General features: G+C 45.2%; 2 protein-coding genes across 4 annotated transcripts in view; one reads left to right on the top strand and one right to left on the bottom strand.

Moving 5' to 3' along the window:
* The window catches only part of LOC110977066 (uncharacterized), a 44092-nt gene extending 40283 nt beyond the window's left edge, over positions 1 to 3809 (top strand). For both annotated transcript variants that reach the window (XM_022230861.2, XM_022230862.2), the window contains exons 16-18: positions 332 to 473; positions 824 to 974; positions 1420 to 3809. In XM_022230861.2, the coding sequence (XP_022086553.2) occupies positions 332 to 473; positions 824 to 974; positions 1420 to 1498 (372 nt within the window). In that variant the 3' untranslated portion in view covers positions 1499 to 3809. The remainder of the gene's footprint in view (positions 1 to 331; positions 474 to 823; positions 975 to 1419) is intronic.
* Positions 3810 to 3819: 10 nt separating this feature from the next.
* On the bottom strand, positions 3820 to 26433 carry LOC110977121 (tudor domain-containing 6-like). 2 transcript variants are annotated; one of them, XM_022230962.2, is made up of 24 exons: positions 26321 to 26430; positions 23018 to 23146; positions 22694 to 22801; positions 22336 to 22443; positions 21714 to 21789; positions 21211 to 21302; positions 20623 to 20707; positions 20049 to 20263; positions 18101 to 19707; positions 17516 to 17624; positions 16989 to 17151; positions 16454 to 16603; positions 16061 to 16237; positions 15779 to 15950; positions 15300 to 15594; positions 14179 to 15163; positions 13266 to 13997; positions 12145 to 12969; positions 11767 to 11941; positions 11164 to 11289; positions 10586 to 10690; positions 10048 to 10218; positions 9771 to 9928; positions 3820 to 9069 (listed from the first exon to the last, which is right to left on the bottom strand). In XM_022230962.2, the coding sequence occupies exons 2-24, from the start codon at positions 23095 to 23097 to the stop codon at positions 8821 to 8823; spliced, it is 6963 nt and encodes a 2320-aa protein (XP_022086654.2). In that variant the 5' UTR covers positions 23098 to 23146; positions 26321 to 26430; the 3' UTR covers positions 3820 to 8820. The 2 variants fall into 2 exon arrangements, with proteins under 2 accessions (XP_022086654.2, XP_022086656.2); XM_022230964.2 differs by lacking the exon at positions 23018 to 23146 and having other exon boundaries at positions 26321 to 26433.
* Positions 26434 to 26641: the final 208 nt, after the last annotated feature.

Here is a 26641-nt window from a genome sequence, read left to right as displayed (position 1 = left end):
TTTACAGCCAATCAGTAATCAGTGAACAAACTTCTTTGGGTTCTGCAAAATGACTTCTGCACTTCAGGTGTATCAACAAACCGCTTTGCCCTTTCACTGAAATTACATTTTTACCTTACCCATTACGACGAAAATTCACCAAATCGGTTTACTGTGAAGTGGACAAAGATGAACCAAGCACTCCTCGAGATGGTGATTAGACTATTTTCAAGTCGTAACTGTCGATATTTAGAGTATAACTGAATTTGGAGAGCAAAATGCCAACTTCGATTTGATTGGACAATCATAGGTTTCCATTGCCAGACATCCCTTTCATTTTTTGGACGTTTAGATTGGAGGCCTCGGCCCGGTTGTGGCCCATCTTGATCAGCTGAAGAAACAATACAGCACCTTGGCTCACGCCTTGGACACGACCAGACACCAACTGGGGACGGCCGGTATCCACATACCACAGGACGAGGACAGTTACCACGGTGAGAGTATGAAATAGCCGCATCCAGACGACTTGGCTAGGGCTAGATATAATGCATGGGTCCATGAGAGCCACTACCTAGTGACTTCATGAAGTATCCATTGAAGCCCGCCCTGTTGGCAGCCATGGTCAAATTCTTCTATTCAGATGCGAGATAACACCACAGGATGAGGACGTTTTTTCAATTACGTTTTTGATTTCACATCTCACTGAAGAAAAAATCACATAAGTGGGGTTCAGCTGGAATAAATGTACAAAATGAAAACTGAAAGGATCCGAAAGATTTGTCACAACATGAGGCCAAAAAGATGGAACATACCAAGGTTTTTATTTCTGTCTCGCTATCTTCAGAGCTGCTCATCAGTGCCTTGGCCGAGAGTGAGAACCTCCTAGGTGAGATTAATGCCGCTACTCGGACTCACCAGCCCAAAGTCACCTCGTTCGCGAGTGCCATACACGCCTTACAGAAAGCTGTCGAAAATGAAGACAAGGAACTCAAGAGGTATAAAGCATGCAACAAAATGAGGGAACCTTCATCTTTCCCTTTGTCTCTAGTGTCCATATGTGCCGTGGCCTCCTTGTACTGGATGTAGTATATCTTCCGCTTATTTCACTGCATCTTTTCCTTGGTAACTTTTAACTTCAGACCATAATTAGAAAAGGCATTAAAACGCCTGTCACAAATCACCCACTGGCAATTCGCCAAAGGGTATTCAACTGAGCTCTGACGAAGCGATTTTTCACGCCGGTACTGATGATTTATCTTGTCAATTGACTTGTCTTTTGATTTTGGCAACATTCCAATTCTACATTTTAATTTCCATGTCAAAAGAACATAATTGGATTATGCCAGATTATGATTATGCCTTACAACAGTTGATTTTGTTTTTTAAAGATGCATTTTGTCATTGATCCTAAGACTTCATTTATCTTCTGGTTTCCTCCAGGTGTCAGGAGCTTCTGGCAGCAACCAGCACTTTGGCGACCCAAGAGAGTTCCCTGAGAATACAGCAGATTGAGCAGTGATGCACAGACACAAGATTGCCCCGCCTAGATATCTCCTTCATCTGCTGTCTTCATGAGATGGCTAATTTCCACCCCATCCAGTACAGCTAAGTAGGAAACTAATCATTTGTTAGTGGCACACATTTAGCTGTAGGTTTGCAGTGTGACGGCTCACCTCGGAGTGCATTCTTGTGTGGCACTCCGGCAGTTATAGGTTCGAATCTAGTTCCTGTGAATGTTGTTCTACCATGTGGAGAGAGCTATCCCCGTGACTTGGCTTGACGGCATTCCTGAGATAAGTTGAGCAGTATTTCAACTCCAAGATCTGACCAAATGCTTTAGTTCATTGACCCTCATCTGCTGTAAACATAACAGATTTGAACCTGGGACCAGAAGGTTGTGGAGAAACCTGAATCATATTCTGGCGTGTCAGTGGAGCTGCAAGCGTGAAGCATCTAAGGTGTAGGGTCCTGGGAACATTTTGAAAAGTAGATGCTCCGTGGTGCATTTTACAGCTTCCTGGGACAACCATTGGTCATTTTTTCTTGTAATTTATGCATATTTTCAATTTAACTTGGGCCTATTTGCCTGACACTTCCTGGAGGCTAAAATGAACCAGAAAAAGGTATACCAAAATTGTAAAAATCGTAGTTTGTAGTGTGAGTTGGCCCTTTTCACACTTGCTAGCTTCATGTTGTCTGCCTGTTGCAAACTTCACAGGCAGCAAAATGCATGTACATGTAGGTGGTTGTAACATCATAACATCAAACCCATATTAAACAAGAGCAATGAAACTGTTCTTCTTTTCTTGTTCTTCTCGGCTCTCTCTTTGAGATCCAAGCATGTGCGATATGCCACTCTCATATTTCTGCGCAAGGTGGCATTTACAAGAGTACGGGATGGGACTGCTCTGTCAAAGTACCGCACCGCTGTCCTTTTTCTTGACATAAGCTCGCACTTGACGGTCTGGATTGCAGAGAAGCTGCCAACTTGTAAGGTTGATTTCTTCTTGTTTAGGACATCTTTCACGATGCGGAAAGATGACTCCACCGCTGGGCAGTGGAAGCAGCTCAGTGAGGCAAATACCATTTTGGTCAGGTTTGGGTATGTGTTGGCATATCCGGTCCAACAAGTCACGATGTTTCCGGTTCCGTCTGTTGACTCGGGAACCTGATTGTGATATTGATGTGGGCCAATTGTCACAAAGCCTTCTATCGGGGTGATCAAAAATTTATTAACCTTAATTTCAAGCTGCAAATTCACAGTGAGATGTGTGCTACTGCAAGTTGTAGTGGAGATTGTTAGTCACTGCTTGTGCAGACACAGGACAGCGGTAACGAGTTTCACCAACACACATATGAATATTGATGTTTCATTTGCAACCAATCATAGCACAATGACCGGATGGCTCCCAGGATGCTGTTTTAGTATGCAAATTTTATGTACACGCTGAAAAATGCCGCCACAGATTTGTAGGCACGTACGCACATGTACATAGGATTCAATCATTACGGCGCTCTGACCGTGTTTTTGCATGCGTTCGGTGTCGGCAAAAAGAGGATGGGCAAAGATTTCGGGAGAGGTCATGAGCACCCCATTTCATCTTCAACTGCTCACTCTTCAGCTAGCATTAATTGCAGCACGCAAGAGACCTTCTCAAACGATTCTTGTAGATTCTTAAAAACTTGCTAGAAGCTGCACAAGTAAATGTCTATTTTTGATGTCTATTTAAAAGTGCCTTTTTGCTTCATAAGTTCAATCCCTAGTCAGTAAATGACTGAAGTCGTAAATGCATTCCTTCTTGAAAAGCTTTGTGTTCACTGATGTATTTATAAAGAAGAGCAATTTGTGGTTTGAAATGTAGCAAAAAAATATACACCAAAGAAAATGGATTGGCTTCTAGAGAAGAGGGGTCATTGATTAATTAGTAATGTTTGGCGAGGCGTATATTTAATCTTTTCCTTTCATCTTTTCCTTGTTAACACAGTAAATTTTACTGTTCGATAAAATAGAAATCGTAAGCCATTTTTGATATCAACCTTTTGCCAGGTAATAAAAAAAAAGCAAGGTTCATTACGTTTGCTAATTTCACCTGTCACACAATGTAATATCGTTGGTGTGTTGTTACATGTCTACATTCTTAAAGAGAGAGAAATCGTTTACTTTGATTTGACCTCTTGCAGATGGCATGACTTAATATTGAGCAAGAATTCAAATTATAATTCAGTTCAGTTGGAAACATTCAGTACTCAATAATGTAATGGCCCAATGGAAATAGTTTGTTTGAGCGCATGATTGCGCATATTAAAGCTGAAACACTTGAACAAAGGAAGACATTTCACTTTCATATGAACACCAAAAAAATTGAACTTTATTTTTTTTCCTCTGAAACGTTAGTTAACAGTTACAAGTTTTAAGACATGAAATATAAATTGAACAAAAGATACTTCAAGGAATACTCGTAACTAGCTTTCAAATCGCTGATGTTCGTGCATTTAATTATCAAGCTCAGGCAGTAAACAGTAATCGTATCTTTCAACCTAGCCAAAATGTCTAGCAAATGATGCATAATTATGTATACTCAGTGACTTAACAGAGCTGGTTCAGAGATCTGTGATCTCCCTGAAAACAGCGCTGCATGTACTTGGAACAGATCAACTGAAAATCATATCCACACCCATTACTTCCATTAGGTACTAAACAAGTCATACATTCATTTTCATTTTGGGGAGTATGAGTTGGAAAAAAAATGAGTTCACTTCAAGTGCAGAACAGACTGCATTGGAAGAAAAATCTCAACCCTGACAGTCTTCAATCCTTCACCCTGTTGGAGGACTGTGGACTAGGACCGTTGCATTGTCACATGGTGGCAGACTGTGACAAAATGAGGATTTTAGAAGAAATGCTGAGAGGCCGATAGGGCAAAACCAGGAAGGCGAAAATGGGTAAAATAGGAAGAACATTCTACTAGGCAATGCTGGCCGTGCACCTGCCTATCCCGTTCATAAGTGACTTCGTCACAAAGGCGGAGGCGCCACGATTTGCAGGCTCCCATTGGACGACCGCTGAAGTTGCGCGTTGGCTTCCGGTCCCATGGTTCCATGTAAACGGCGATCAATGCATGTAACTCTATGTGCAGTGCATGTGCAGTGGGCGTGGTTTAAACTGAAGTGACGTCACACTTAATATGAACAAGAGAGAGGAATACCACCTGAGAGAATGCTGGGAACTAGACTTGTGTCCTATGCTGTGTGAAAAAGCTTCAACATCATGCCATTATACAATACAAAAATGACTGTACTCCCAGCATGGCCCCCTGGTGAAAACCCTACATAAGAATTGTACAAAACTGAGGGATACAGAGTATCCTGAGGGTAGGGATAATGGTCAGCAATTAATCAATTCAAGTGAATGGTAAGTATCTAAGTGAGTATTCAAAGCTTTGATTTAAGCAGTCATGATTACAAACGGTGCGTATGACCAATGTAGTAGTCAAGTCCAGTCTCAAGTCCATTCACAAGATCAGCCAGAGGAGTAGCAATGTGACCAAGGAGAGCATCTGTCACAGTTCATATGAAAAGCTTGCCACTTTGGTTTAACCCTAAAAGAGCTGGGGGGGGGGTTGGAATCTGCCCCCCTCATATTATTTCCCCCCAATATCACCACAGTGCTTTTTTTTCCAAAAGCGAGCCCAAAGAGTTTTTTGAGTAACTCTTTTTGGTAATTTTGACACCATTTTCTTGATAATTGAATACAAGTACACCGTTCTCGCACAACACCCATTTTTCGGAGACAGGCCGGCCAAAAAATGTATAATTTTCCGTTGCCATGCTCAGTGCACGCTAGCGGTAGCCTTGCACTTCAAATGACCATAACAACACAACCATATGTCACGTGAAGTTGAAACTTCACATTTATTCTTATAAGGAGCCTCTCTACATGTGTGCCAACTTTGAAGAAAAATCGGGCATTGGACAGCCAAGTTCTTTGGAGGCAGAATCTCCAGTCTCTACCCGGCTGTCAGATGGTCCAAAATTACCAAGCTCTTTTAGGGTTAAGACTGGATACCTGTTGTGGACGGACTCCACCGCAACACTGCATTTGACACTCTTGCAATATTTTATTTTTAAACGAAAATTCGAACATGTTCTTCAAACTCTTTCCCTTTCTTTCCTCTGCACAGATATGGTACAAAACTACAAAATTATCTATTTTTTTTTTCATTGCAAAATTTGAGCTCTGGCAATTAACAAAAATAGATGAACACACAACAAAATCATCAAAAATATTTTTAAGGAAATCACTGACATTATTTTCTTGTCCTTGATATTTTCAAACAACACTGATTGGACCGGTCTGCCTATTCGACATCGGAGAAACTCTCCATTTTTGAAAATTTCATGGTGCATAAGTATAATTTCATCACATTTCAAACTGGCTTGAAGCTTTGTGTGACTCTGCGACAGGCCTCAGACTTACATGTAAATGAAATGCCAGAGTGTTTTGGACAGACCAGCAGGGTAAGGCTTGACCCTGCCAACGATTTGAACTTGCAAATCCCTTTACGACATTCGTCAAATTGTGTAGAATGTTTAACCAGTTGATGCTGAATGACGCGTAAACACACACAATTTTCCCTATTTGTTCCACAGAGGACGAGTACACTCATTTAAGACTTATCATTTCCACGGTGGATGCATTAACCGTTAACCACTTCCTGCCAGGGTGCGCGGTTTCGGACAAAAGAGCTGGTCTGTGTAACAGAAGATTGTGCTCAGAACAAAGGACCTGCTGCTGGGAATTGCAATCATTTTTCGACTTTCATTTTTCGAAGGTAATCCGGAACTGTTTTGGGCATAGCGCGCTCGCGGATAAGCACCGCGGACAAAAGTGCCCAAGGGCCCCATTGATTAGTGACACAGCGCCGCTGCTCACTAATCCAGCTGCGTATGAAAAGACGCTACTGGCATTCACTGGAACAAAGGAAGTTACGCAACACCTCTCTATTCTTTTACAGGGCTGCAGGCCTGGGCTGAGCACTTGGGCGTCAATGAAGGTTGCCTGTCAGATTAGAGTAGCCACCAGACAGTCGTTCATGTGGGTGTAAACGTCCAGTAAATGAACACATGAATTTTTGAAGAATTTTGAAAACGGATAATCTTGAAAAGGTCCCGTCATCTCATCCCACTCAAGAAAAATCCACCCGGCAGGTAGTGGTTAATATGTCGTGCTTGGTTGTGTCATAAATAAACTGCAATTTGGAAGAAATTGCAGGAGAAAAACCTGCCCCCGACCACTTTTTCGGGTAAGAAACTCTGGCATTAACTGGTTATTAAAGGTTTATTCGATAATTACTGCACCGAAGCAGTGGTGCATTCAGGTTTTGAGAAAGGGGGCCACAATGGGACATTTTGTCTCAAAAATGTTTTGGCCAATTTTTGGCCCCTTTGACAAACTTGACAGCATTGTTATGTGTATGTGTGCTTCTTAAAACTTACCACTAAAGTTTGGGTAGCCAGAAGAACTTTCTTTCGGCCTTATGTCCGAATTAAAGTTGAAGCGCTTAAAGCACTTTTGAAGGTTGTTTGTTAGATACGTTGTGTTGCTTATCACAGCTCACATCTAGGTATACACATTTTTTCATAAACAATTTTTCAATGCATAGCTATCTTGACTATACCTCAACATATCAAAATTCCAATATGTAATTTGTGATTTTCAGTACATATTGTTAACGCATATATATTTTACTCATGGCAAAAAATTGGCTGAACTTCTTTTCTTAATCTACTTCATCTGTTAGAAATTAGGTTATTGACGAAACGTTAACTACACTCTACACGTATGCTTCAAATTAAGAGTAAAGAAAAACCTACACTACTACACAATCCCTGAATTAGTCCCTGTCGGTGGGATGGTAATCGCTTCATAGAAGCCATCAACCCAACGCAAATACAGAAGTTCCATTCCACAATAAATGGAAGTTCCGTTGCACAGTCACACCATGGGTTGTTCTCTCACAAAGCTCCTGTACCACTGGTATTTGACAAATGCCACACACTGTTTCTTCCAAGGGCTGAAGAATTTTGGAACTTGCAAATGACGTAGGATTTAGGGTTTATTAAGGCATCATATAATCAGAATAATGACAGTAATTTGATTCATCTGCAGGTCTAAGAATCAAACATTGTCACCTCATGAAATTATTCCTACCACTGTCGTGGAAAATCGTGGATTTTAAAATACTGTTTCACATTTTTTCTCAGTGGAAAATGATATCAAAAATGAAAAGAAAATTAAATTTTCAGGGGAGTTCTAGAATGCCCAATAAATAACTTAACACAAAAAACTCTCCAGAACAGACATTCAAACAAGAATGTATTCAAGTCGAATAGAATAAAGGAAAATCTTAAACCCCATAGGTCGCATCTTTAAGAATCTATGATTGGCTAGCTCTTGGCCAATGAAAAGAAATCTTTTGAGTCACATGTTCTCCAATAAATTATGAACAGTCACGAAAGGCTTTTTTAAAAAAGAAATATCTAGGCTGTTTTCTACAAAAATATCCAAAAGAACATATTTCCTGTTGCAATTTGACAGGTTCTGCTTAAAGTCAACTGGTTTAAGGAAACAAGCTCTCCTCTTGACTGCATTTTGAAACGGTGGAAATAATCAGAGGAAGGAAACAAGTCAACTGTTGCTTTCTTGCATATTTTAAAATCAGCTTACAATAAATGCTAACTGCCTCGTCCATTTTGCTGTGGACAGTCCTGAATCCTGGAAAATCCTTCACTTTGAATCAAACCATAAGCACATTGTGTCTCATGGCATTTCAAGGGTCCTCAAACCAGCGTTGGAATCAGGTCCCTCAGAAACCCTTTCAAAAGTCCCTTTACAAGGCCAGTCACAAGTTCGGTCACCACACAAGTTGACAAAGGTGACAATCAAAGTGCATCTGACTAGCTCATGACTTGACGACTTGTGACGGACTGCGTACAGTTTCGAAATCGCAGGGACTTGTGGTAGAAATGACCAGGGGTGTTGACAACAAGGGGGAGGAAGCACTTTGTAAGAGGAGAACCACTTGGCAGCAAACGATCAATGATGGAGTAAGGTCAATTCCCAGATATTTTCACACAACTTGGTGATTTTCATCCTCTTGCCTTCTCACATTTTCGTTTCTATCTCCTTTCCCTGTCTTTGCTCTTATTTTTCCAGGGGGGGGGGAGGAAAACAAGAAGCACCAACCCCGACGCCTACGAACAGGATTACAAGACTGCCTCGAGCCGCGGGTGGTGAAGAAACGGTTACCTTCTTCCTAGTGAGACTTCTTTGGTCTCTTCTCACAGTGCCTGCTCCAGACTGGCCCTGATTCGTTCCATCTCGGCCAGCTCCCGCTGCCGCGCCTCAATCTGTTCCTCCAGCTCTCTCTTCTTCAGCTCAATCTCCCGCTTCAGGGCGTCCAGCTTGGCCGGGTCGGAGGCCGCCGTACCAGGCGATGCCACCGAGCCCGAGGGGGAGACGGGCAAGTCTGGCAGGGGGCTCTTGGGCGCAGCGGGGCTGGCAGCCCCGGACAGGTGATCTTTGACAAGCTGTGACAAATGAATCAAGACGACAGACATGAAAACTCGTTCGGATTTCACCAAACACGAGTTAAACTTGTGGAAATGAAAAACACTATTGGCAAACAAATGAAAGCGGTTAAGAATTTAGGCTACAAGTAACTTTCCCCCACATAAGGGCACAAAAGAGTTAAAGAGATCGCACAATATATAGAACCAAGTCGGGTTGCATCAACACAGCTATGGCAAATTTCTGTCCATAATGGCGCAATCTAAGTAGCAAATATTTCCCCAAACCTCTACTTCACTTCACCAAGTGGGTATAAAGCAACGGATGTGCTTAGAAAAAAATGTGTGAAGTTGGCAACCAGAACCAAAGTACCGTATGTCCAATCGCTAGCATTTCTGGTCGGTACTCTGGTTTTGCTTGATATCCTGTTCTTGTTGGGCAAAATTTTTCCCAGACTTAGGCCGTGTCCAATTACTTCGCTGGGCTGGAAATTACTCGCGAGTCTAAGGCAGTGGTCACAGCCAGTTCCCATAGAGTTGTGAGTAATTTCCTGCCATAGCCCAGTGATCTGGTGGCTTGTTCCACATCCAAATCTTTTAACTAGAGCTACGTCTTCATCGGCTGCAAAAGGTCTGAAAGTTTGCTTCAGAGATAGCTGGATCAACTCCATAAGATATGCCCCAAGGGGAATTGATCTGTAGTTGAAGGATTTGGGGTTTACCTGACCGATGTCTGTGCCATCCTCGTCAATTAACGAGATCAGTGATGTCCCATCGTCCGTCGTGCCACTCATCTTGGCCAGCATTCGCTTGGCGTCGGTGCGCTCTCTGATCAAATCGCACACTGTCTGCTCGTTGACGGCGATGTCGCGCGGCAGACCTAGCGAAGAGACATGGAAAATAAATGGCCAGTTGAAATGGCAAAATTTCACCGCACAAAAGTCCTGCCTGATGACCCCCGTTTCCAATGCGAGGTGAAAACTGAGAGACATTCTTCACCTTGTAGTCCGCACCGTATGGCTTGCATGGGCAGCTCAGCAAATTGGCCCTCAGGGGTCACCAATTGTGACCATGGCAAGGGCTCCTCATTGCCGAAGTCGACATAGTAAACGAGGGCTCTCTCCTTGGCCTGATTGATCTTGAGGACCTCCGCCCTATACCAGTAGTCATCTGGGGCAAAAGAAGAAATCAGAAATTCTGTGACCTGTTGGTTTTTTTAATTGGAGGCATCGTAGACAGCAAGAGGGCGCCATCCAGTAAAGTAGCACCTTCGCCATCAATTGTTTGCGTTCCCGGTTGCAACCATTGCACAGCGCCCTCTAGCGGTCATGATCAGAGCCAAGCTGCTGCAACAAGGGGACAGGCTGGTGGAAAAAAAAATTTCAACTTGGTGCACAACGCACCTGCAATCCTTAATTTGTGTGCGCACGTGGTACTGTCACAGAAAAGGGACACCCTCTCTATGTAAAAACACGCCACCTTTTGTTCCTGCTAAGACTGGGTAACGAGGTTCACTGGTACCTAGAGTCTTCATTACCTGTGTATTTCGCTAAGCACAGGTCGCCAACCATCGGCGGGCCCCTGAGCTGTAGACTGACGGCTTCCTGGGCAATTCGTTCCATCAGGAACTTCAGCTTGTCGACTACCACAAACAAAAAGACAGAAATCAGAGAGGTGTTTCCGATCTGCACATGGCCAGAATGACATACAGTGATAAAAGAGGAAGCGTTGTGTTGCATACTGTTCAAAGCAAGCTCAGTATCAAGACCAAAACAGAGGGCTTCCTCCCGGGCCAAGACCAAACACGTGGGCAGACTGGATTGAGGCAAAACTCCAAATGAAGAGAAGCAGATGGCTGCTAATTTATTTCGGCAATTTGGGATTATCACACAATTCTGTCAACCTCGTATAAATGCACTGCACTTCTTCTGAATGTATAACTTATTGTCAATGTTCTTTCTGTTCTTGGTCTATGGGTAATCTTACAGCCTTGCATCCAATTGACAGCAAACCTCTGTCATCACTTGTGTTATGCCAACAAAGATCCCAATGCACAATTAATTCCAACGACGGTGCAGAATTGGCACCGAACCCCATCCGAGCGTCAAAACTCACTTTCTTCCCGGATGATCAGCTGGCAGTAGAACTCGTGAGGATTGACTACGTGAGTCACCGTGACCGCAACTTGAGTGTTGGTGGGCAGAATGGCCTTCTGCAGGGTCCTTGCTTGGAGGCGACCCTCTGGCAGTTAATTGTAGCAAGAGTAAAATATCAGTCTCGGATGAAAAAAAGGTTGAATTTCATCACTGACCATGGATCACTAACAGTGACATGGCCATTTTCCCGATATTTCAATACAAAATAATTGCGCATGCAGTTTTATACAGAAAGACAATCTCGACTTTCCTCTTTCGTCATCTACTCAGACAAGCGCAACCCTGGTTATGAGGACAGAAAGTTGCTACTTTTGGGGCCTCAACCCCTTTCCTCTTGAGAGTGACCATATTTACAAGCAAGCACAACAGCCCATCACTTCTCAAGGCAAGCTGCAACTCCAAGATGTTCCGAACTCAAGTCAGAGGAAAGAGACTTAGAGGTAGTTACCCCCGTGGAAGAAAGTCAGTCTGAAATGATTATGCCCGGACTATTTAGTTTTGAAAAGTGCGATATCTAGCCACATTCTGCACGACACAGGCTATGATCCTTTTTTGACGGTACCTTTGTTTGGAGTGGTTGCCATGGTCATCGGCCTAGCCAAGCCTAGTCTGATGAGCTCATTCTTCAGGTTGTGGATCTCAGAGCCGTCATCACTGGAGTACTGAAGCTCCACCTCATAAACCTTCCCATCATGCTTCACCAACTTGACCTGGCAATCCTTGTCCTTCTCAATCAACTGTTTTTATTGAGAAACGGGGAAAACCAAGAGTTGCAAATCTTTGGCTCAGTTCACAAAGTGTAAGCATCATCAGCCTCTTACAAACCACCTGTGTTCAGAAATGTCATTGATTATGTATTATGCATAATTAACAAAGTGGATGCCATGAAGTTCTTTTCAGTTGTACTTTGTCTTTATGAGCCGAATTTAGTCACACATACCTCTGTTGAAATATAACATGCCGCCTCTGCAAACTGTCGCGCCTCCTTATCTCCTGAGGGTGCCATCACACCACTCAAGGAACACCGATGCGCGAGACGCGGCACTTCCAGAAAGTCGCCCTCCAGCTTTTGCAGCCGCTCAACGGGCACCACCTCCCAGTTGCCGTAGTCCACAAACATCACCTTGAATGCCTGTTCAGGGGCCACCTCCATTAATGCCAGGGCCCTGTACCACTCCCCGTCGGCGCTGTACATGGCCGCGCACAGATCGCCGGCGCGGGGCAGGTGGGGGCGTTCCCCCGCACGGGGATAGTGACGGTTGAGCTCCGTTCGCAGCAGCCGACTCAGCTGGATGTAATCGTTGCTCTTGATCTGCAAGTGGAAGTCGCATGGGGAACTCACACAGGTCAGGATTGCGGTAAACTCAGCTGGAGGTGGGATGCCGTCGGGGAGCTTAGCAAGTCCAGCCTCCACACGATCACCTGACTTCAATTCCATCTCTTCATTGGCCAATGTTTCGGGAACGCCACTGGTTGTGGGCAGGATCACCCGGTCGAACACCGGCAGCTGCGACAATGACTTCTCATTCTTATTGGCTGACAAAGCAGGCTGAGTTTTCCTCTGCTGCTCCTGATTGGCCGGCTGGTGATCACCTGATGGACCCGGGGAGTGATTCTCCATTGCAACTGGCTCTGCCAATCCCTTGGCAATCAACTCTTTGTTGAGGGAGCACCAATTACTGTCATCGTTGGAGTAGAGAAGCTCTACCTCACAAACCTTCCCATCATACTTTGTGACATGAACCTTGAAGGCTTTCTCCAGGATCTAATATGAGAAAAATTCAGAAAGTAATTAATTCCCTTTTGTCTGAGAAACAAAACTCAAAACTAATCTTGGCCTGGGTCAAACTACAAACGGGTAAAATAACCGTACCTTTTGACTATAAAAGACGCCCTTATTTCTGTCATCTGTGATGATGCTCACTATTTACAAGGCAAAATAATTTTCATAGCAGTGCTACAGAAATCCCTTTACTACTTTTGAAGTCAGTTTGACAAAAGGTCAAGCACAAACAAGACAACAGCGTTTCAGTTATAATATCGATGTCTTGTGTCACTGACCTCTTTTCTAAGATCACTGTTCCAAGCACCATCTCTGGAGGGCACTCTGAGGCCACTCAAACGGCAGTGGATGGCAGCTACGGGAATATGTTTAAACTTCTCCTCAAGCTTCTGGACGTCCTCCGGGGAAACGGTTTCCGTGTTCCCGTAATCTACAAAAAAGATCTCCAGGGGTGTATCTTGGCTCGAGCCACCACCCAGGACCTGACCCCTGTACCACAAATTGTCCATCTTGTACTTGGAGGCACAGCATTCACCTACGCTTGGCCTGTGAGGGCGCAGCGGGGCCAGCGCATAATGCTGGTTCAGATTGAGCACCAACGACTGCACGGCACATGCATTTTCATCCGTGGCAACCTGAACGTATACATCCCCCATGTCGCTCACCACAGTGACCAATCCCAAGAAGTCTTCTGTAGGCACTTGTGGCGCCGGCAAAGATGGAACACTCTGACTGACTGATGGAGAATGAGGCAGCATGCTGGAAGAGCTATCAACTTTGGGAGACCCCCTGGAAGCAGCACTGTGATTGGACACTTGGTGGTCACCTGATCCCAAAGCATGCTCCTCATTGGATGACGGTGTGCCCTTGCACACTGCCCATCCCTTCTGGATAAGATCTCTCTTGATGGATGTCAGCTCGTTCATCCCTCTTCCTGGATAAAGAAGCTCCACCTCACATTTACCATTCTCAAACGTCGCAATATTGACTTGGCACAACTGATTGAGGACCTAAAAAAAAAATCACATTGGTTTCATCAAAACAAGCAGTAAAAAGACATCACTGTTTACCGTGGTGATTGAAGATCTAGAAACATATTTGTATCAGAGGTGATTTAAGGAAACGTTTCAAACATCTGCAAGTTTAGTTATCCAGTGAAGAGCACAATGATGTACTTATGAAAATCTATACCTTTTCTTTGAAATGTTTTATTGCTGCTTCAGTCCATTTTCTGTCACTAGAGGGCGCCGCTGTACACGTTAAACTGCAATGGAGGGCCACTGCCGGTTGGTCGTAAAACCTCTCCTCCAGTTGTCTGATTCTGTCCAATGGGAGCACTGCGTCTTCCCCGTAGTCCACTAGCAGGACCTTGAATGCTGGTCCCGGGGCCACCTGGTCCACAACAAGGGCCCTGTACCATGCGTCATCAGAGTAAATGACGGCACAGTATTCCCCTACGCTTGGCTTGTGCGGGGCAAGGTCTTGCAGGGTGTATCTTGTGTTGAGATGCTCCGTGAAGGTGAGGAAAATCTCCCTATTCTCCTCGCTGTCAACTTGAAGGTAGAAGTTGTTGGGGTCATTGACAACAGTCACGAAGCCATGGAACTCGCTGTGTGGAGGTTCGACGACAGGCAAGCCTCTGCTCTTCTTGCCAGGGACTGCTTCCTCCGCGGGTGTGGCCATCTCGTTGGTTGGGGTCCGATCGGCTGAGTTTGTCGACACCTGTTCGGCGGTGCCTACTTCGTCAACAGCGCCAAAGCCGGAATGCCGCAAGAGCGCATTGAAGGAAATATCCTGGATGTCCTGTCCTGCTCCAGATTGGAGGGAGAACATCTCCACGTTCAGCCGACTGCCGCTCTTAGCTCTGATCTCAATACGGGTGTAGCCGTCCCTCAACCACTCTTTAAAAGCCGCGATCATCTCCTCTGGCCAGTCGGACTTGTCCGGCTTGACGCCCGCCAGGCTGCACAGCAGGGCCTGTCTAGGCAGCATGGTGAACTGTGCCTCCAGGGGGCGACAGTCGTCGAGGCTGACTGTCTCACTGTTGCCGTGATCGATGAAGGTGATTGGTAAGGATGTTTTGTTGGGCACGGGTCCAGACTGTTGATCTCTGACGGCTCGGTACCAATTACCATCCATGCTGTATTTGGCAGCACAGAGCATACCAACGCCAGGTCTACATGCAGGAAAAAAAAGCAAATGAATACGGGAAACTCTTAGATCACCAAAGCTTTTTCCTTATAAATGGATAGCTCACATTAAATAATTGCCCAAGTGTTTTCTATCTCTCATATCAGAACAGATCTGCCAACCTGAATCCTGCTCTCGGTGGCATCTTGGCATAGTGTGCGTTCAGTCTGTGGTGCAACTCCAGCAATGCCTGGGCGCTATTGAAGAGGTTGGCGTAAAAGCAGCTCAGGTTGTCCACGTGGCTGACCATGACTTCGAGTTGCTGGCCTGCCGATATGCCGTCCAGGGCTGAGCCTAGGCTAGCTAGGGAGGGGCCTGGAGACACCGTCGGGAGGCTCCTCGTTGGCTGGCAAGAGCCGGCGGTGCTAGTGGCTTCTGCTAAGCCAGCCGAAATCAGGATTGATGAAAGAGTCTTTGCTATGGACACAGAAACAGAAACAAACTTTGTGAAAGTTTGAACCGTCATTGCATAATGGCGTATATATTCTGGAAGTTCTTCTCCCGCACTAGAATATTTGATCATATTCAGCCATCACCATCCACTCAGAAATATTAGTCAAAGCTTCAGAGAAAAAAAGTTCACACTGGCACAAGTACTTACTGGGATCCTCTGGGCTGTACAGTTCAATCTCTTGACCTTCTGATACCCGACCTTTGAACTCTGCCCTAGTGCAGTTCTCCTCTTTGTTGATCATGGACTTGAGTGTCTCGGTGGCTTCTGTGGACCATGAGCCACCAGGGGGCTTGACACCGCTCAAGTGGCACTTCAGAGCCTGAAGGAAAGGAATAACACGGCCTGTTATGTCTCAGGCTTCCATTGGTGTTTTTCTTTATTACAACATGGGGGATTTCAAAGTGACGTTTCTGTTCCTTTCAGTCACACCTGCTTGGGTAATTTCAGCATGGCATCTTGCAGCCGACGCAGCCCATCAACCGGCACCTCATCCACTGTCCCGTAATCAATCAGGCAGACGGTGCACACGGCCCCGTTGATGGACACCACCTCTCCGCGGTACCACTGAGCGTCTTGAGAGTACCGGGCCGCGCAAATGCCTCCAACCTGAAGGATAATGAAAACGCAACTTCATGTAGACAACATTTAAGAACGAGGTGCAGAGTTCTCAAACAAAAGCCGAGTGAAATGTTTGATGATCACAGGAACTAAGACAAGATTGGCACTTATTTTAAAAATTCATTGATTTTTTTCTCGCCTTTTAATTTTTTTCCCCTAAAACATGTTAGCAACATTTCCTCTCATTTTTTGCGGACGATTCACCTTAGCAGTGCAAGTCAGCTGTTCAGCCTGGGAAGGGTCTGTGTAAACACTGTCGAGAAGTTCAACGAGGTCAGCAAACCCGCCTATGCTGCGTTCCTGCACAAGTTGCACCCAGAGCTCGCCGGGACTGTAAACCTCCGTCACCAAAACCTACGCACAAACAAAACAGGTCAACAAAGAGTGCGCTTCCTTAGAATGAGGGTTGACAAGGTGTTAGATACTGTCATCAGCGATGCAGTTGATTTCATGACAAGACCATTTGCACGGATGAGTCACGAGCAACACCTCAACTACAACACTGTAAGCAACATCAAAAGCTCTGTAATCAGTTTTTTTTTTAAAGTCAAGTATGACTGACAACATGAGGAATATATTGCTACAAAGTATCCCTTTACGTTTCGGTTGTGTAACACAGGCCTGTTGCCGCAATGCACTGTAAGACGTCTCTTGAGGGTAACATGCTCAACACTGAGCCACGACCAAAAGAGAAAGATGCGCCGTAGAGATTGATTGTCATATTTTAGGATCAATGTACCCTCATCTCTGGTTTCTCAGGAATCTCGTAGGGCAGGTTGCGGGCCATGAACAGCCCCTCGATCCCACCGTGAAGAACTTCGGTGGTCTTCCTTGGAGGCGTGGTGGACTGAGGCTTGGCAGGGGAAGGGTCCTTGCTAGAAGCGCTGGACGCCGCAGTTAATCTGTAGAGGCCAAGACATAGAGAGGACTTGATGCACTGCTGTTGTACCACGTAAAAATATTTATAGATCGGGGGAGGGTAAACCAACCGCAATCAGCCAGTTTGTGAAGGAGGGCATGTAAACTAGGACCTAGCTATGTGTATACACAGGCAAGGCTAACGTGTTAAGCCACCAGGCACACCCCAACTTGCATCCGCCCCAAACAAACCCCATCATCCTGTAATATTCGCAACACTCTAATGCATGTAACTGGTTACCAACAGAAACGCCGTTGTGTGCAAGGTAAGTGTCTCACAGGTGTTCCACTCATCGCAGGAATACGACCAATAAAAGTTTGTCCAATTAAACCGTTTCTTTGAATTACCCTTGGGCGCTGGCGACCTTTTGACACTCGTGCTTGTGGGTGGGCCAGTGTTCCTTCTGACATTCCCGAGAGCAATAACTGCTTTTGCACTTACTGCAGCGGAGGAGACCTGGGGAAGGTCAAAAGTTACAGGTCAACTGACCCACTCAAGGCTTGCTATGAAATTGATAGTTCAAAGGCATGGTGGGCCACGAACTTGACGTTATCACTTCAACCTCAGGGTAAAAGAAAAGAGTGAAGAATTACTATGGTCGGAAACCTTCAATTTTATGGGGTTGTTTTCAACTGTTTTTGAAGGATCAATCGATTAAAGTTACTTGGGGAAATCTACAGACACTGGTATGAAAAGTGTACAGTTTTTCAATTTTATCAGCTGCTAGAAATCCAATTTCTGTGACACATGAGAATTTTGTGCAACAACCTAAGATTAGATTTTTGTTGGTTTGACTTTTAAGAGCAGCCAAGCTCGGCAGACAGTAGGCCTAACTACGGACTGGGAATAGGTCTGGAGAGGTCAAAATAACATCTACAAGAAGACTGAGAGAAGAACACCAATCACAAGCGAACAAAACTAGATCGTCTCACTTGTTTTACCACAGAGTACACAGGGTTTAGGGTCTTCTGAGCCCTGCGGACTCTTGTGCAGTGACCTCTGACCTTCAGCACTGGCCAATGATTTACTGGTCGGGGTTTTGTCTACAGCTGTGGGCTGTCCCTCTGGAGTTTGAAGCCCAGATTTTGGTGATTTTTGGGCTGGCACTGGGGCCGTTTCATTGAGCGGTGTACCCTTGGTGTCTCGGCCCTGGTTCCCAGCAACTGGTCCTTCACCAACAGTCTTGGCTTTTGGCTCTTCTTCATTTGGGGTTTTTCTTTTTCCAGCAGGGCTTTTATCCGAGGGTGACTTGGGTTGTTGTGTTTTGGCTGAATGGGAGGCTTCGCCGTCCGGGTTGGGGAGAGCCTTGGGTGGCGCTGCTGAGGATCTTGGAGAAGATTTGGGTCGATTGTTCTGGAGACGGCCACTTCTAAATCCTGCCGAACCTAGACTCGGTTGTGGATATCCCATCTGATACATGCCTCTGCCACTGTAATGGCCGTGTTGCACCGAATAGCCCGTAAGAGGATGTAAGGGGCTTCTACCATATTGGGAGTGACTAGCATAAGGGTGTGCAGGTCTGTAGGGGGGCTCCTGGGGAAAGTTGGGCCCAAGGGCGTAATGTGAGTGCTGCATCTGCCGATGGGGCTTGGACTGGTGATGGCACAGGGGATAAGATCCGCCCTCCGCTAGGCCATCATCCCGGTACGTAGGAGAGAAATCTGCCCTGGTGAAGGGGCCGTTCTTTGGTACGGGACCATGATGGTGGTGGGGGTGATGGCCGAGGAGTCCGTGCCGGTTGGCCTCATGGTGCTCATGTGCCCCACCCTCAAAGCAGAAATTCTGACTACTGGAAAGGGCTAGGCTGTGCGGCTGCGGTAACAGTGACTGCGGTGCTGCTCCTAGAATCCCATCTTGCTTGTTACGTTTGGGACCCTGGCTCCTTGAGAGGTTATCACTCTGTCCTATCTCGTGGACCCGTGTCTCCTTCCCTCCTACACGGTCGGTCTGCCCTTCGATTGGTTCATGACTGAGAGACAAGAGAGGTAGTGGAGCAGTTTTAGTTGGAGCTGAGTTACAATTTGTCACCTGTTCAATCTTAACACTCTGATCAGCGACTGAGGGTGAACTGCCCAGCCGTTCACCCTTTTGAGATGTTGTTCCTGCTTGGTGATGTTTCTCAGCAGTTGCCGGTGTCACACTTTTGACAGGAGCGTCCTCTTGGGCAGAGTCAGAGTCGGCCTCTCTCCCGCGGCTCCTACCGGCCTGTCCTGTGCCCCCTGCCAGACTCTTGAACCCTGGGCTTGTGACTGTCTGACCGTCGCTCAGAATGCCAGCCTGCTGGGTCTTGTCCTTGCCTTGGCAGGCCTCTGGACTGCTCTTGCCGGTGCCACGCATCTTCTGCAGCAGGGCCTGGAGAGGGCTCTGAGGGGGCTTGCTGTCGGCCCCGTTTGCCTGCGTCTCGTCTGCTCGTGGAGGACTCTTTGTCTGACCCCCACCAGGACCGTTTGAGCTTTTAACCACCGATGCCTCTTTAAATGATTTAGGCTTTAATGAGGTGCCATAGCGATCTTCCATTCTGCGAGGTTGTGCTGTCTGCCTAAAATCACAAAAACGAAAATCAACAAAGAGGAAATCTTGAAAGTTTGAGGCTGAGTTTGTCTGGTCTCACATTGAAAAAACTTAAACAAGATCTTAAACTTAAAATAGTTATCAACTGCAAATTGAAATAGGTTGGTTCAAAATCTTAACGAGACAGATAGCTTCTGATGAAGGGTTGCGACATCTAGTACTCTGTGATTGCTGGCGCAGGTATCTTCAAACCAAAAAATTGCAAACCAAGAAATCGCTCCATGCCAGAGTGAACGAGCTCTTGGTGAAGTACAAGTCAGATATGACAAACCAAACCCAGGGACTCGAGAGATACGACTGCGACAAAACCTTTTCGCCTTTGTCCTGTCTTCTTCAGCCTCTGAACTGCCTGTGGACGTCCGGCCTGAACCGCTGGATTGTCGCTTGGTGCTGTGTGTGCTCTGCTTGGCGGGCGGGGTCTTGCCGATGCGTTTGGGCGCATTACTGGGTGGGTCCCATTCCTCCGGGGAATCACAGCTGGACGCCTCGACTGGCTTGGTCACTTTTTCCCGCTTGAATGCAACCTTGTCCCCCCCCCAAAAAAAACCAAAGAGGAAAGGTTCCGAATGTCAGACACCTTGAATCCGATGAAAAACGAATCTGCCAGCCTTCACTTCTGTACTTTTCTATGAATGCAAATTTCGTTGAGGGCAAAACGTCTGAAAATCAAAAACTCGGATCCTCACTTCAAGACATGTGGATTAAAAAAAATATTCCTGACCTGCATTTTTCAGTGTTTTCCTCAGCGATTTTTGTGACCACCCAAGTGTGCCTACTGTGTCCCCGTCCATTTATGTGGACAGCCTACCTGTTGTGCCCTTTAGTTTGTCATTCAGGAAGCCCCCTGACCCCCCCTCATCCCAGTTCAGGGAGGGGACCATACCTTTATCCGTCGGTGTCTAATTGTGTGCCCGTCCAGTCTTTTGATAGCTTCTTCCCCGTCTTTGATGGATGGCACGTCCACAAATCTGGAGGGGAAGCACAGGAACAAGGTGTAATTGCTTTCCCAGCTCTTCCACACTAAACAGTCCCAAATCCTTTGATTTTCATGGAATTTGCAAGAGAGGGTAAGAAATAGAAGTCTTCAGCTTCCTGGGAGTGGTTGGCCATTCAAATAAGCCTACTCTTAATCAAGACCTATCAACATCCCCATTGAAAGGTTGTTCCCCGGCACAAAATGACGTATGGCTTTTTGCGCAGTCTTCATCACTCTAGTTGGTTTACTGAACGATTGTTCCCACGGAAGAGTGGAGCACAGTTGTTGGACAGCATAAACTGTAACCTGACAGCCCTCGGAAGGGTTGTGTATTGCAGTACACGAAACGGCACAGCTGAGTATCTCTGTGCTGCAGACCAACTGACCCGAAGTGTGACTTCTGTATTGGAAAGTTAATGCCGGATTGGATCCATGCACCGTGGGGGATTGGAAAAGATACAAAACTGTTTTTAGGGAGTAAAAACAAGGTCTTACCCAAACGTTGTGTCGCTGTTTCTGTCTCTGGGCTGGCAGACTTTCACGTGAACTGTGTCGCAAACATGGCCAAACAAATTTGAAAGTCCTTCCTGTAGCGGGCAACAAACATGTTCAGAGTGGAAATGCTTTCCTGTTTAAATGGTAAATCTGCGATGGCAGGTTTTGAAGAGTTTAGTCAAATATACTGGTAAGCATCTCCACCATGACTAATTAGTCACTTGTTTTTACGGGTCCAATAAAATCCCTTCATTTGACTGTTTAATGAAGCTGGAATTCCAAGATAAGTGAAGGGGCAAGTCATCTTGTAAGGTCTCACGCAAGGTCATCTATCTACATGTTCGAAGGGCAACCCTATCACTGTGTCACAATGATGGACTGGTGTCCAGCACCATCCATCGCTCAGCACTGTCTCCCTTGCAGCACACCACTGAGTACATCACCAGCAGCAGCGGGACAAGCATCTGCTAGGCTGTTTCAACAGTGACACACTTCTAACCTACCTCTGTCATCTCTGTGGGGAGATTGCCGACAAACAGGGTGAGCTTGCCGCTCCTTTTGTCCGGGCGACTGGCATTTCTGCAAAAAGAGACATCAATCTTCCTCAAAAGAATCCTGCCAGGAATTTCAAATTCATCCGACCAACCATTTTTCAGGTATGAAAAGGATTGAAAATTGGAGAACAAAACTCGAATTCATCGCTTCTGTCCCACTGAGAAATTCCAAGAGAAACAACTCCCTGTTTGGACGGCAATCGCAGGCGATACAGCTAAAACAATTCAGAACAAAACACAACCAAACAAGAAGCTGACATCAACCAAACACTTGAAAATCTGTCAAAGAAAACTCCTGTACGGAGGTCATGCATGAACACCATCTTCTTGGTCAGAGCTGTGTTCCACAATGATACACAGAAGAGCTTTAGAGCCATCTCGCCACAACAAAAGCACTGGATGGCCACCATGCACAACCTCTTCACAGCTGTTTTTCTTTATGCACGTGTGTAATTGTACAAAATGAGCCATGAGACCAATTGGTCAAGGTGCCTTGGGATTCCAAGGGCTTGACCGATATTTCTCAAGGGTGTTTCAGGGGTTTGACCCCAACGATGACAGGGACACCCACGTTCCGCTTATTCCTGCGGCCGATCCCCTGTTGTAGCTATTGAAGGACGCGTCATTGTAATCCTGCTCCATTGGGTTCCAGTTTTCAAACGTGATCTCTGTCTTGGATCTGTGGCAATGAACCATACGCAGAATTTCAGATCAGATATTTACATACATGCATCAGGCCCTGAAAGGGCAATGGGTACGGGCTAAATCAACTCGCTTCCTGGTTCAGGATTTTTTGTGAGAGGGGTTAACACCTATGGTATTACTTATGGTCATGGTTAGAAACTGCAAGCACATCAGGGACAATTGTCCGTTTTTGCTGTCTAGCCGTCGTAGTAACTAATCTCTGTGGGTGCTGATTGGAAACTAACCTGCTGGTGGGCGGGGCCACCTGTTGACTCTGTGCCTGGGCTCCACCGAGCGACTTGCGGTTGGATGATTCCAGAGGAGCCTTTGAATCCACAGTTAGCTTCACTTCACTGAGATGTCAAGAATACAGTGGAGGGGAGGCAGGCATCAGTCACGAAAAGAGAGCTACGACTCAGTGCGGTCCATTATTAATGATTTGAGGCATATAGCCTTAGATGAAGAAAAATGAAATTTACAATGGGGGGAGGGGAGAGATAAAAGTTTCAATTTGAGAAAAGTGCAACAAAGTATAATGGTTTCTACTTAATACCAAAAAGTGCATTCACCTTTCACTCTCAGTGCTAAGGTGAGATTCCCTGCCTGGCCATTTGGGCTTCACCCCCGAACCAGACCTCACTGATGCCATAACTGTAGAGGCTTGGGAACTAGACTGAGTATTTCTCCTTTCACAAGGCCTGCGGAGAATTGTGCGAATAAGTTTGAAGTTTCAGGCTCATTTTTGAGGAGGAGAAGGGAGTTAGCACTTCCTCTCAACAAGCAGTCAGCGGATTTTAAGTTTTATACAAGAGCTATCACCATTATGGCAAGCATCAATCATGGCCTTAGCGCAAGCAAGGACAGTCATTGAGCTAGCAACCCTGACTTTGAATCCCATTTGCTCTTTTGTTGTTTGCCACATTCTCTTCCAATTCTCGAATTTTTTAGTTCAAACAGCAAAGTCCACTTTTCAAGCATTTTTCACTTTTCAAAGTTACTGTTTGGCAGATTTATTGGTCAGAGTTCCATATGCGGACACTGCTTATTTTCCCTTGCAGTGGTTAATAAGCCATCAGAAAGTGATCATATGCCCCAAACAGTCAAATTTAGCAATGACAATATTGAATCATTTACTTACTTAGAAAACACTTTTTCAGACTAGGCTTATAGAGTTTGTGCACAGGGTGTCAAGTGATGTCCATATACGGAACTCTTTCTGATTTATTTTCAAGAAAGTTTCAAAACTGCTAACAGTTTGAACTAAACTCTCCAAGCTCTTCCAAAATCCACTCCATTTAATCACATTACAGAGTGTCCCAATACCTGCAAGGCAAAGACTGGCATAAAAACAAAGGAAAAAATCGGCTAATTATGCTACAGACTGAACAGGGCACGCTGCCTGAGTGCCTAAGGGGGGTCAAGGCTAACAGAGGTGCTTGTCCCTCCCCCCAAAAATTTTGAAAATACAGAAAAGAAAAGCAAACAAAATTTTAAAAAGGGATGAAAAGGGATAACAATTACTTATTAGCTTAAAAACCTCAAAACCGACCTTGTACTTTTCACATTTTAGCTACTGAGTACTTGGTGTCCCCCCACAAAACACCCCCCTCAAAAAAGTGGTTCCTTCCCACTCCCCCACCCCCAACATGCCCCCAAAAATGAATTCCTGCTGACATCCATTGCATTGGCATGCAGTGCTAGTGCACTGCAGTTCAGTTCCAGTAGGCCTAGGGGGAAGAATTCCACATACGAAGTCCACTGTAATATCGCGTAATTACTACAAAAGTATCCTTACTTTGATCGCTGAATGAAGACGATTCCAATAGGCATTGAAGAGCTGAACATCATAGGACAGAAATGTGGAGTTTTGGGCACACTTTTGGAGCTACACATGGACCAGGTTTACATCGACAGGCGGCCATCTTTGCTTCTGAAGAACATGGCGAATGCGCACGACGTGTGCGCATGAACCGAATCATATCCGGAAGGGGTTGGGCTGCCACAAGCATTGAGGTAATTTTATGCATGAATCCGCAACACGAGGAGTGCAGAGGGCCGTCATCTGTCTGGATGGATCTACACAGTTCACGAGGTGCCGCGCAATGTGCCCTACTGTACATGTACAATTTTTACTTGGGGGAAAATAGTGCGTGTTTTGCGACAATTTTTAAGTTGGAGGATTTGGTTAGAAGGAAAAATGGGCCCAATTTCTTTTACAGACAGTTTGTAAGTTGGACAATTTGTTTAGAAGGAAAAAAGGGGCAAATTTCAGTCTTTTAGAGAGTGCTTGTCAGTTGGAGGAGTTTTTTTCTATATTTATACAGAGGGAAGGGGAAAAGGGAGCTGAAACCTGTCTTTAGATTATTGTGTGGCTATCTGCGCTCTAAAATGTGAGGGGAGGCTTGTACAGGAGAAGAACATCCTTAAGGATTTGATTGAAGTGGTTTACTCCTGCATGTCGGCAGCGCCACATGTATTCGGCCAGGTAGAACCCAAACTGGTCGCTTCCACTGTATGGTGTGGATAGTCACCTCTCTCACCAATTGCGCGACTCCAATTCTCGCTCATAGTGCATGTATTGCTAATGGATGAAGCAACACTCCACCTAGCCTGAGTTCTTATACAGCATTGGACTGAAATTCCTTCTTTCGTACGGCCGACTGCATTTCTACTTGTTCTTTCTCTCTTGGTTTACGTAATACGACGTACGGAGATAACTCACGTCATACAGTCAATTGTGCTCAGACATGTACCTTACCTAGTTGATTTCCTTTGGCACAACCTACTTATATTAACAACGGATAGCCACATTTATTAATATTTAAATATTCTAATTTATACAAATATTCGTGAATAATTACATATTCAGTTTCATAAATATTTAATTTTTTTAAATATTCATCTTGACCTCATCTTGACCTCTCCTTAATTCAACCGTAACTTTATATGGAACATATCGACTTTCTCCGGCAACAAGCGCTCGTGTGGCGTGGTCAGTTAGACTGCTGTATTTCTATACCTAACAGTTCTCTTCATTGCAGGTTCGCTTCCCCTTTACGACACAATTTGGATTAAATGTCTTAAATGTGTATACTAACTGTAATAATCCTTGTACTAATGACAGGAAAACTGTGGAGAAATAATAGGACGGGATAGTGAAGGAAAGAGGAAACTGTAGAGGATATAGTAGGGAAAAAAAGAACGGCAAAAGGACTCACTTTTTTGCCGTTTTATTGCGTGGGGCCCCTTCTTTTTAAACCTGTCCCCCTAAGTTACTGAACCCCCTTTCACATCTCTATCCCCCAAAAATAAATGTCGCCCCTTTTTAAATCTGTCCTGGAGCAAAAATTTCTCCTAAAAAGTGAACTTCGTATATGGAATTCTTTCCGGCCTAGGTACTAGGTGGATAGAGCATGGAGGAAGGACACAAATGCATGACTAAGATTAAGAAAGTCTCTCTGACAGCCATGCACAGCCTAGAGAATCTTGAGAGATGGACCTACACATCTGTTGGAAGATCTATAATCCCCAGGTCTCATCTTTTTTTCCCAGCAGGAAACAGGATCAGGTCTAGTGTTAAAGCTGTACGGCCTAAAGTGTCGGCTTGTCATGTTTGTGCACCTTTGGATTACGAGTCTAACACTGTTGTCTAACGGCATGGTTAAACTTCATAACAATCTGTGAGTGTGACATGCTTTGACAGTGTGTCTGACTTCACATGCTGACGGACAGAAGTTATGACATCGAAAGTGAGCAACAATTAGCAAGCCAGCTGACCAACCTGTTCCGTGACAATGTCAAGAAAAATGGGATAGTTGCAAACTAGCCAAAAAGCCATCGTTAGGGATAAGACGGTAGAATTATGCACTTACCTAACCTGCAGAAAAGATGGATTTAATTTTACCTTGATAGTGAACTCACGATAATACGAGACATGACTTCAGCTAGCTAGCTTTGCGCAGACTCGACACGTGTTTAGAGGAAATACCAACAGAGGGCGCAAGTGCTGTTTGGTAAAAATCTAGGCCTTTTTCAAAATATAGGCTCTATCGCGCCTCTTATAGTCCAGCAAAATGAAATACGTCATGAGGATAAAGATGTAAAATATTTTAAATTTGTTTATTTTTGTATTAAATAAAATAGTCTGCTTTAGATCTGATATGAACCCAAACGTGTCGACTGAAGTTGGTAGA

Source organism: Acanthaster planci, linkage group LG13 (assembly GCF_054643075.1).
Source record: "Acanthaster planci isolate LZ-2023a linkage group LG13, COTS_SCS, whole genome shotgun sequence".
Taxonomy (NCBI): domain Eukaryota; kingdom Metazoa; phylum Echinodermata; class Asteroidea; order Valvatida; family Acanthasteridae; genus Acanthaster; species Acanthaster planci.
This window is presented reverse-complemented; position numbering and strand designations above follow the sequence as displayed.

What these genes read in the sequence shown, in the direction of transcription:
- LOC110977121 (XM_022230962.2), bottom strand. Translation starts at nt 23,097, where the DNA reads ATGGCATCAGTGAGGTCTGGTTCGGGGGTGAAGCCCAAATGGCCAGGC. An exon ending in TTAGACACCGACGGATAAAG is followed by an intron (nt 20,264 to 20,622) that starts GTATGGTCCCCT and finishes GGGGGGGACAAG; the next exon opens with GTTGCATTCAAGCGGGAAAA. An exon ending in GACAGGACAAAGGCGAAAAG is followed by an intron (nt 19,708 to 20,048) that starts GTTTTGTCGCAG and finishes TTGTGATTTTAG; the next exon opens with GCAGACAGCACAACCTCGCA.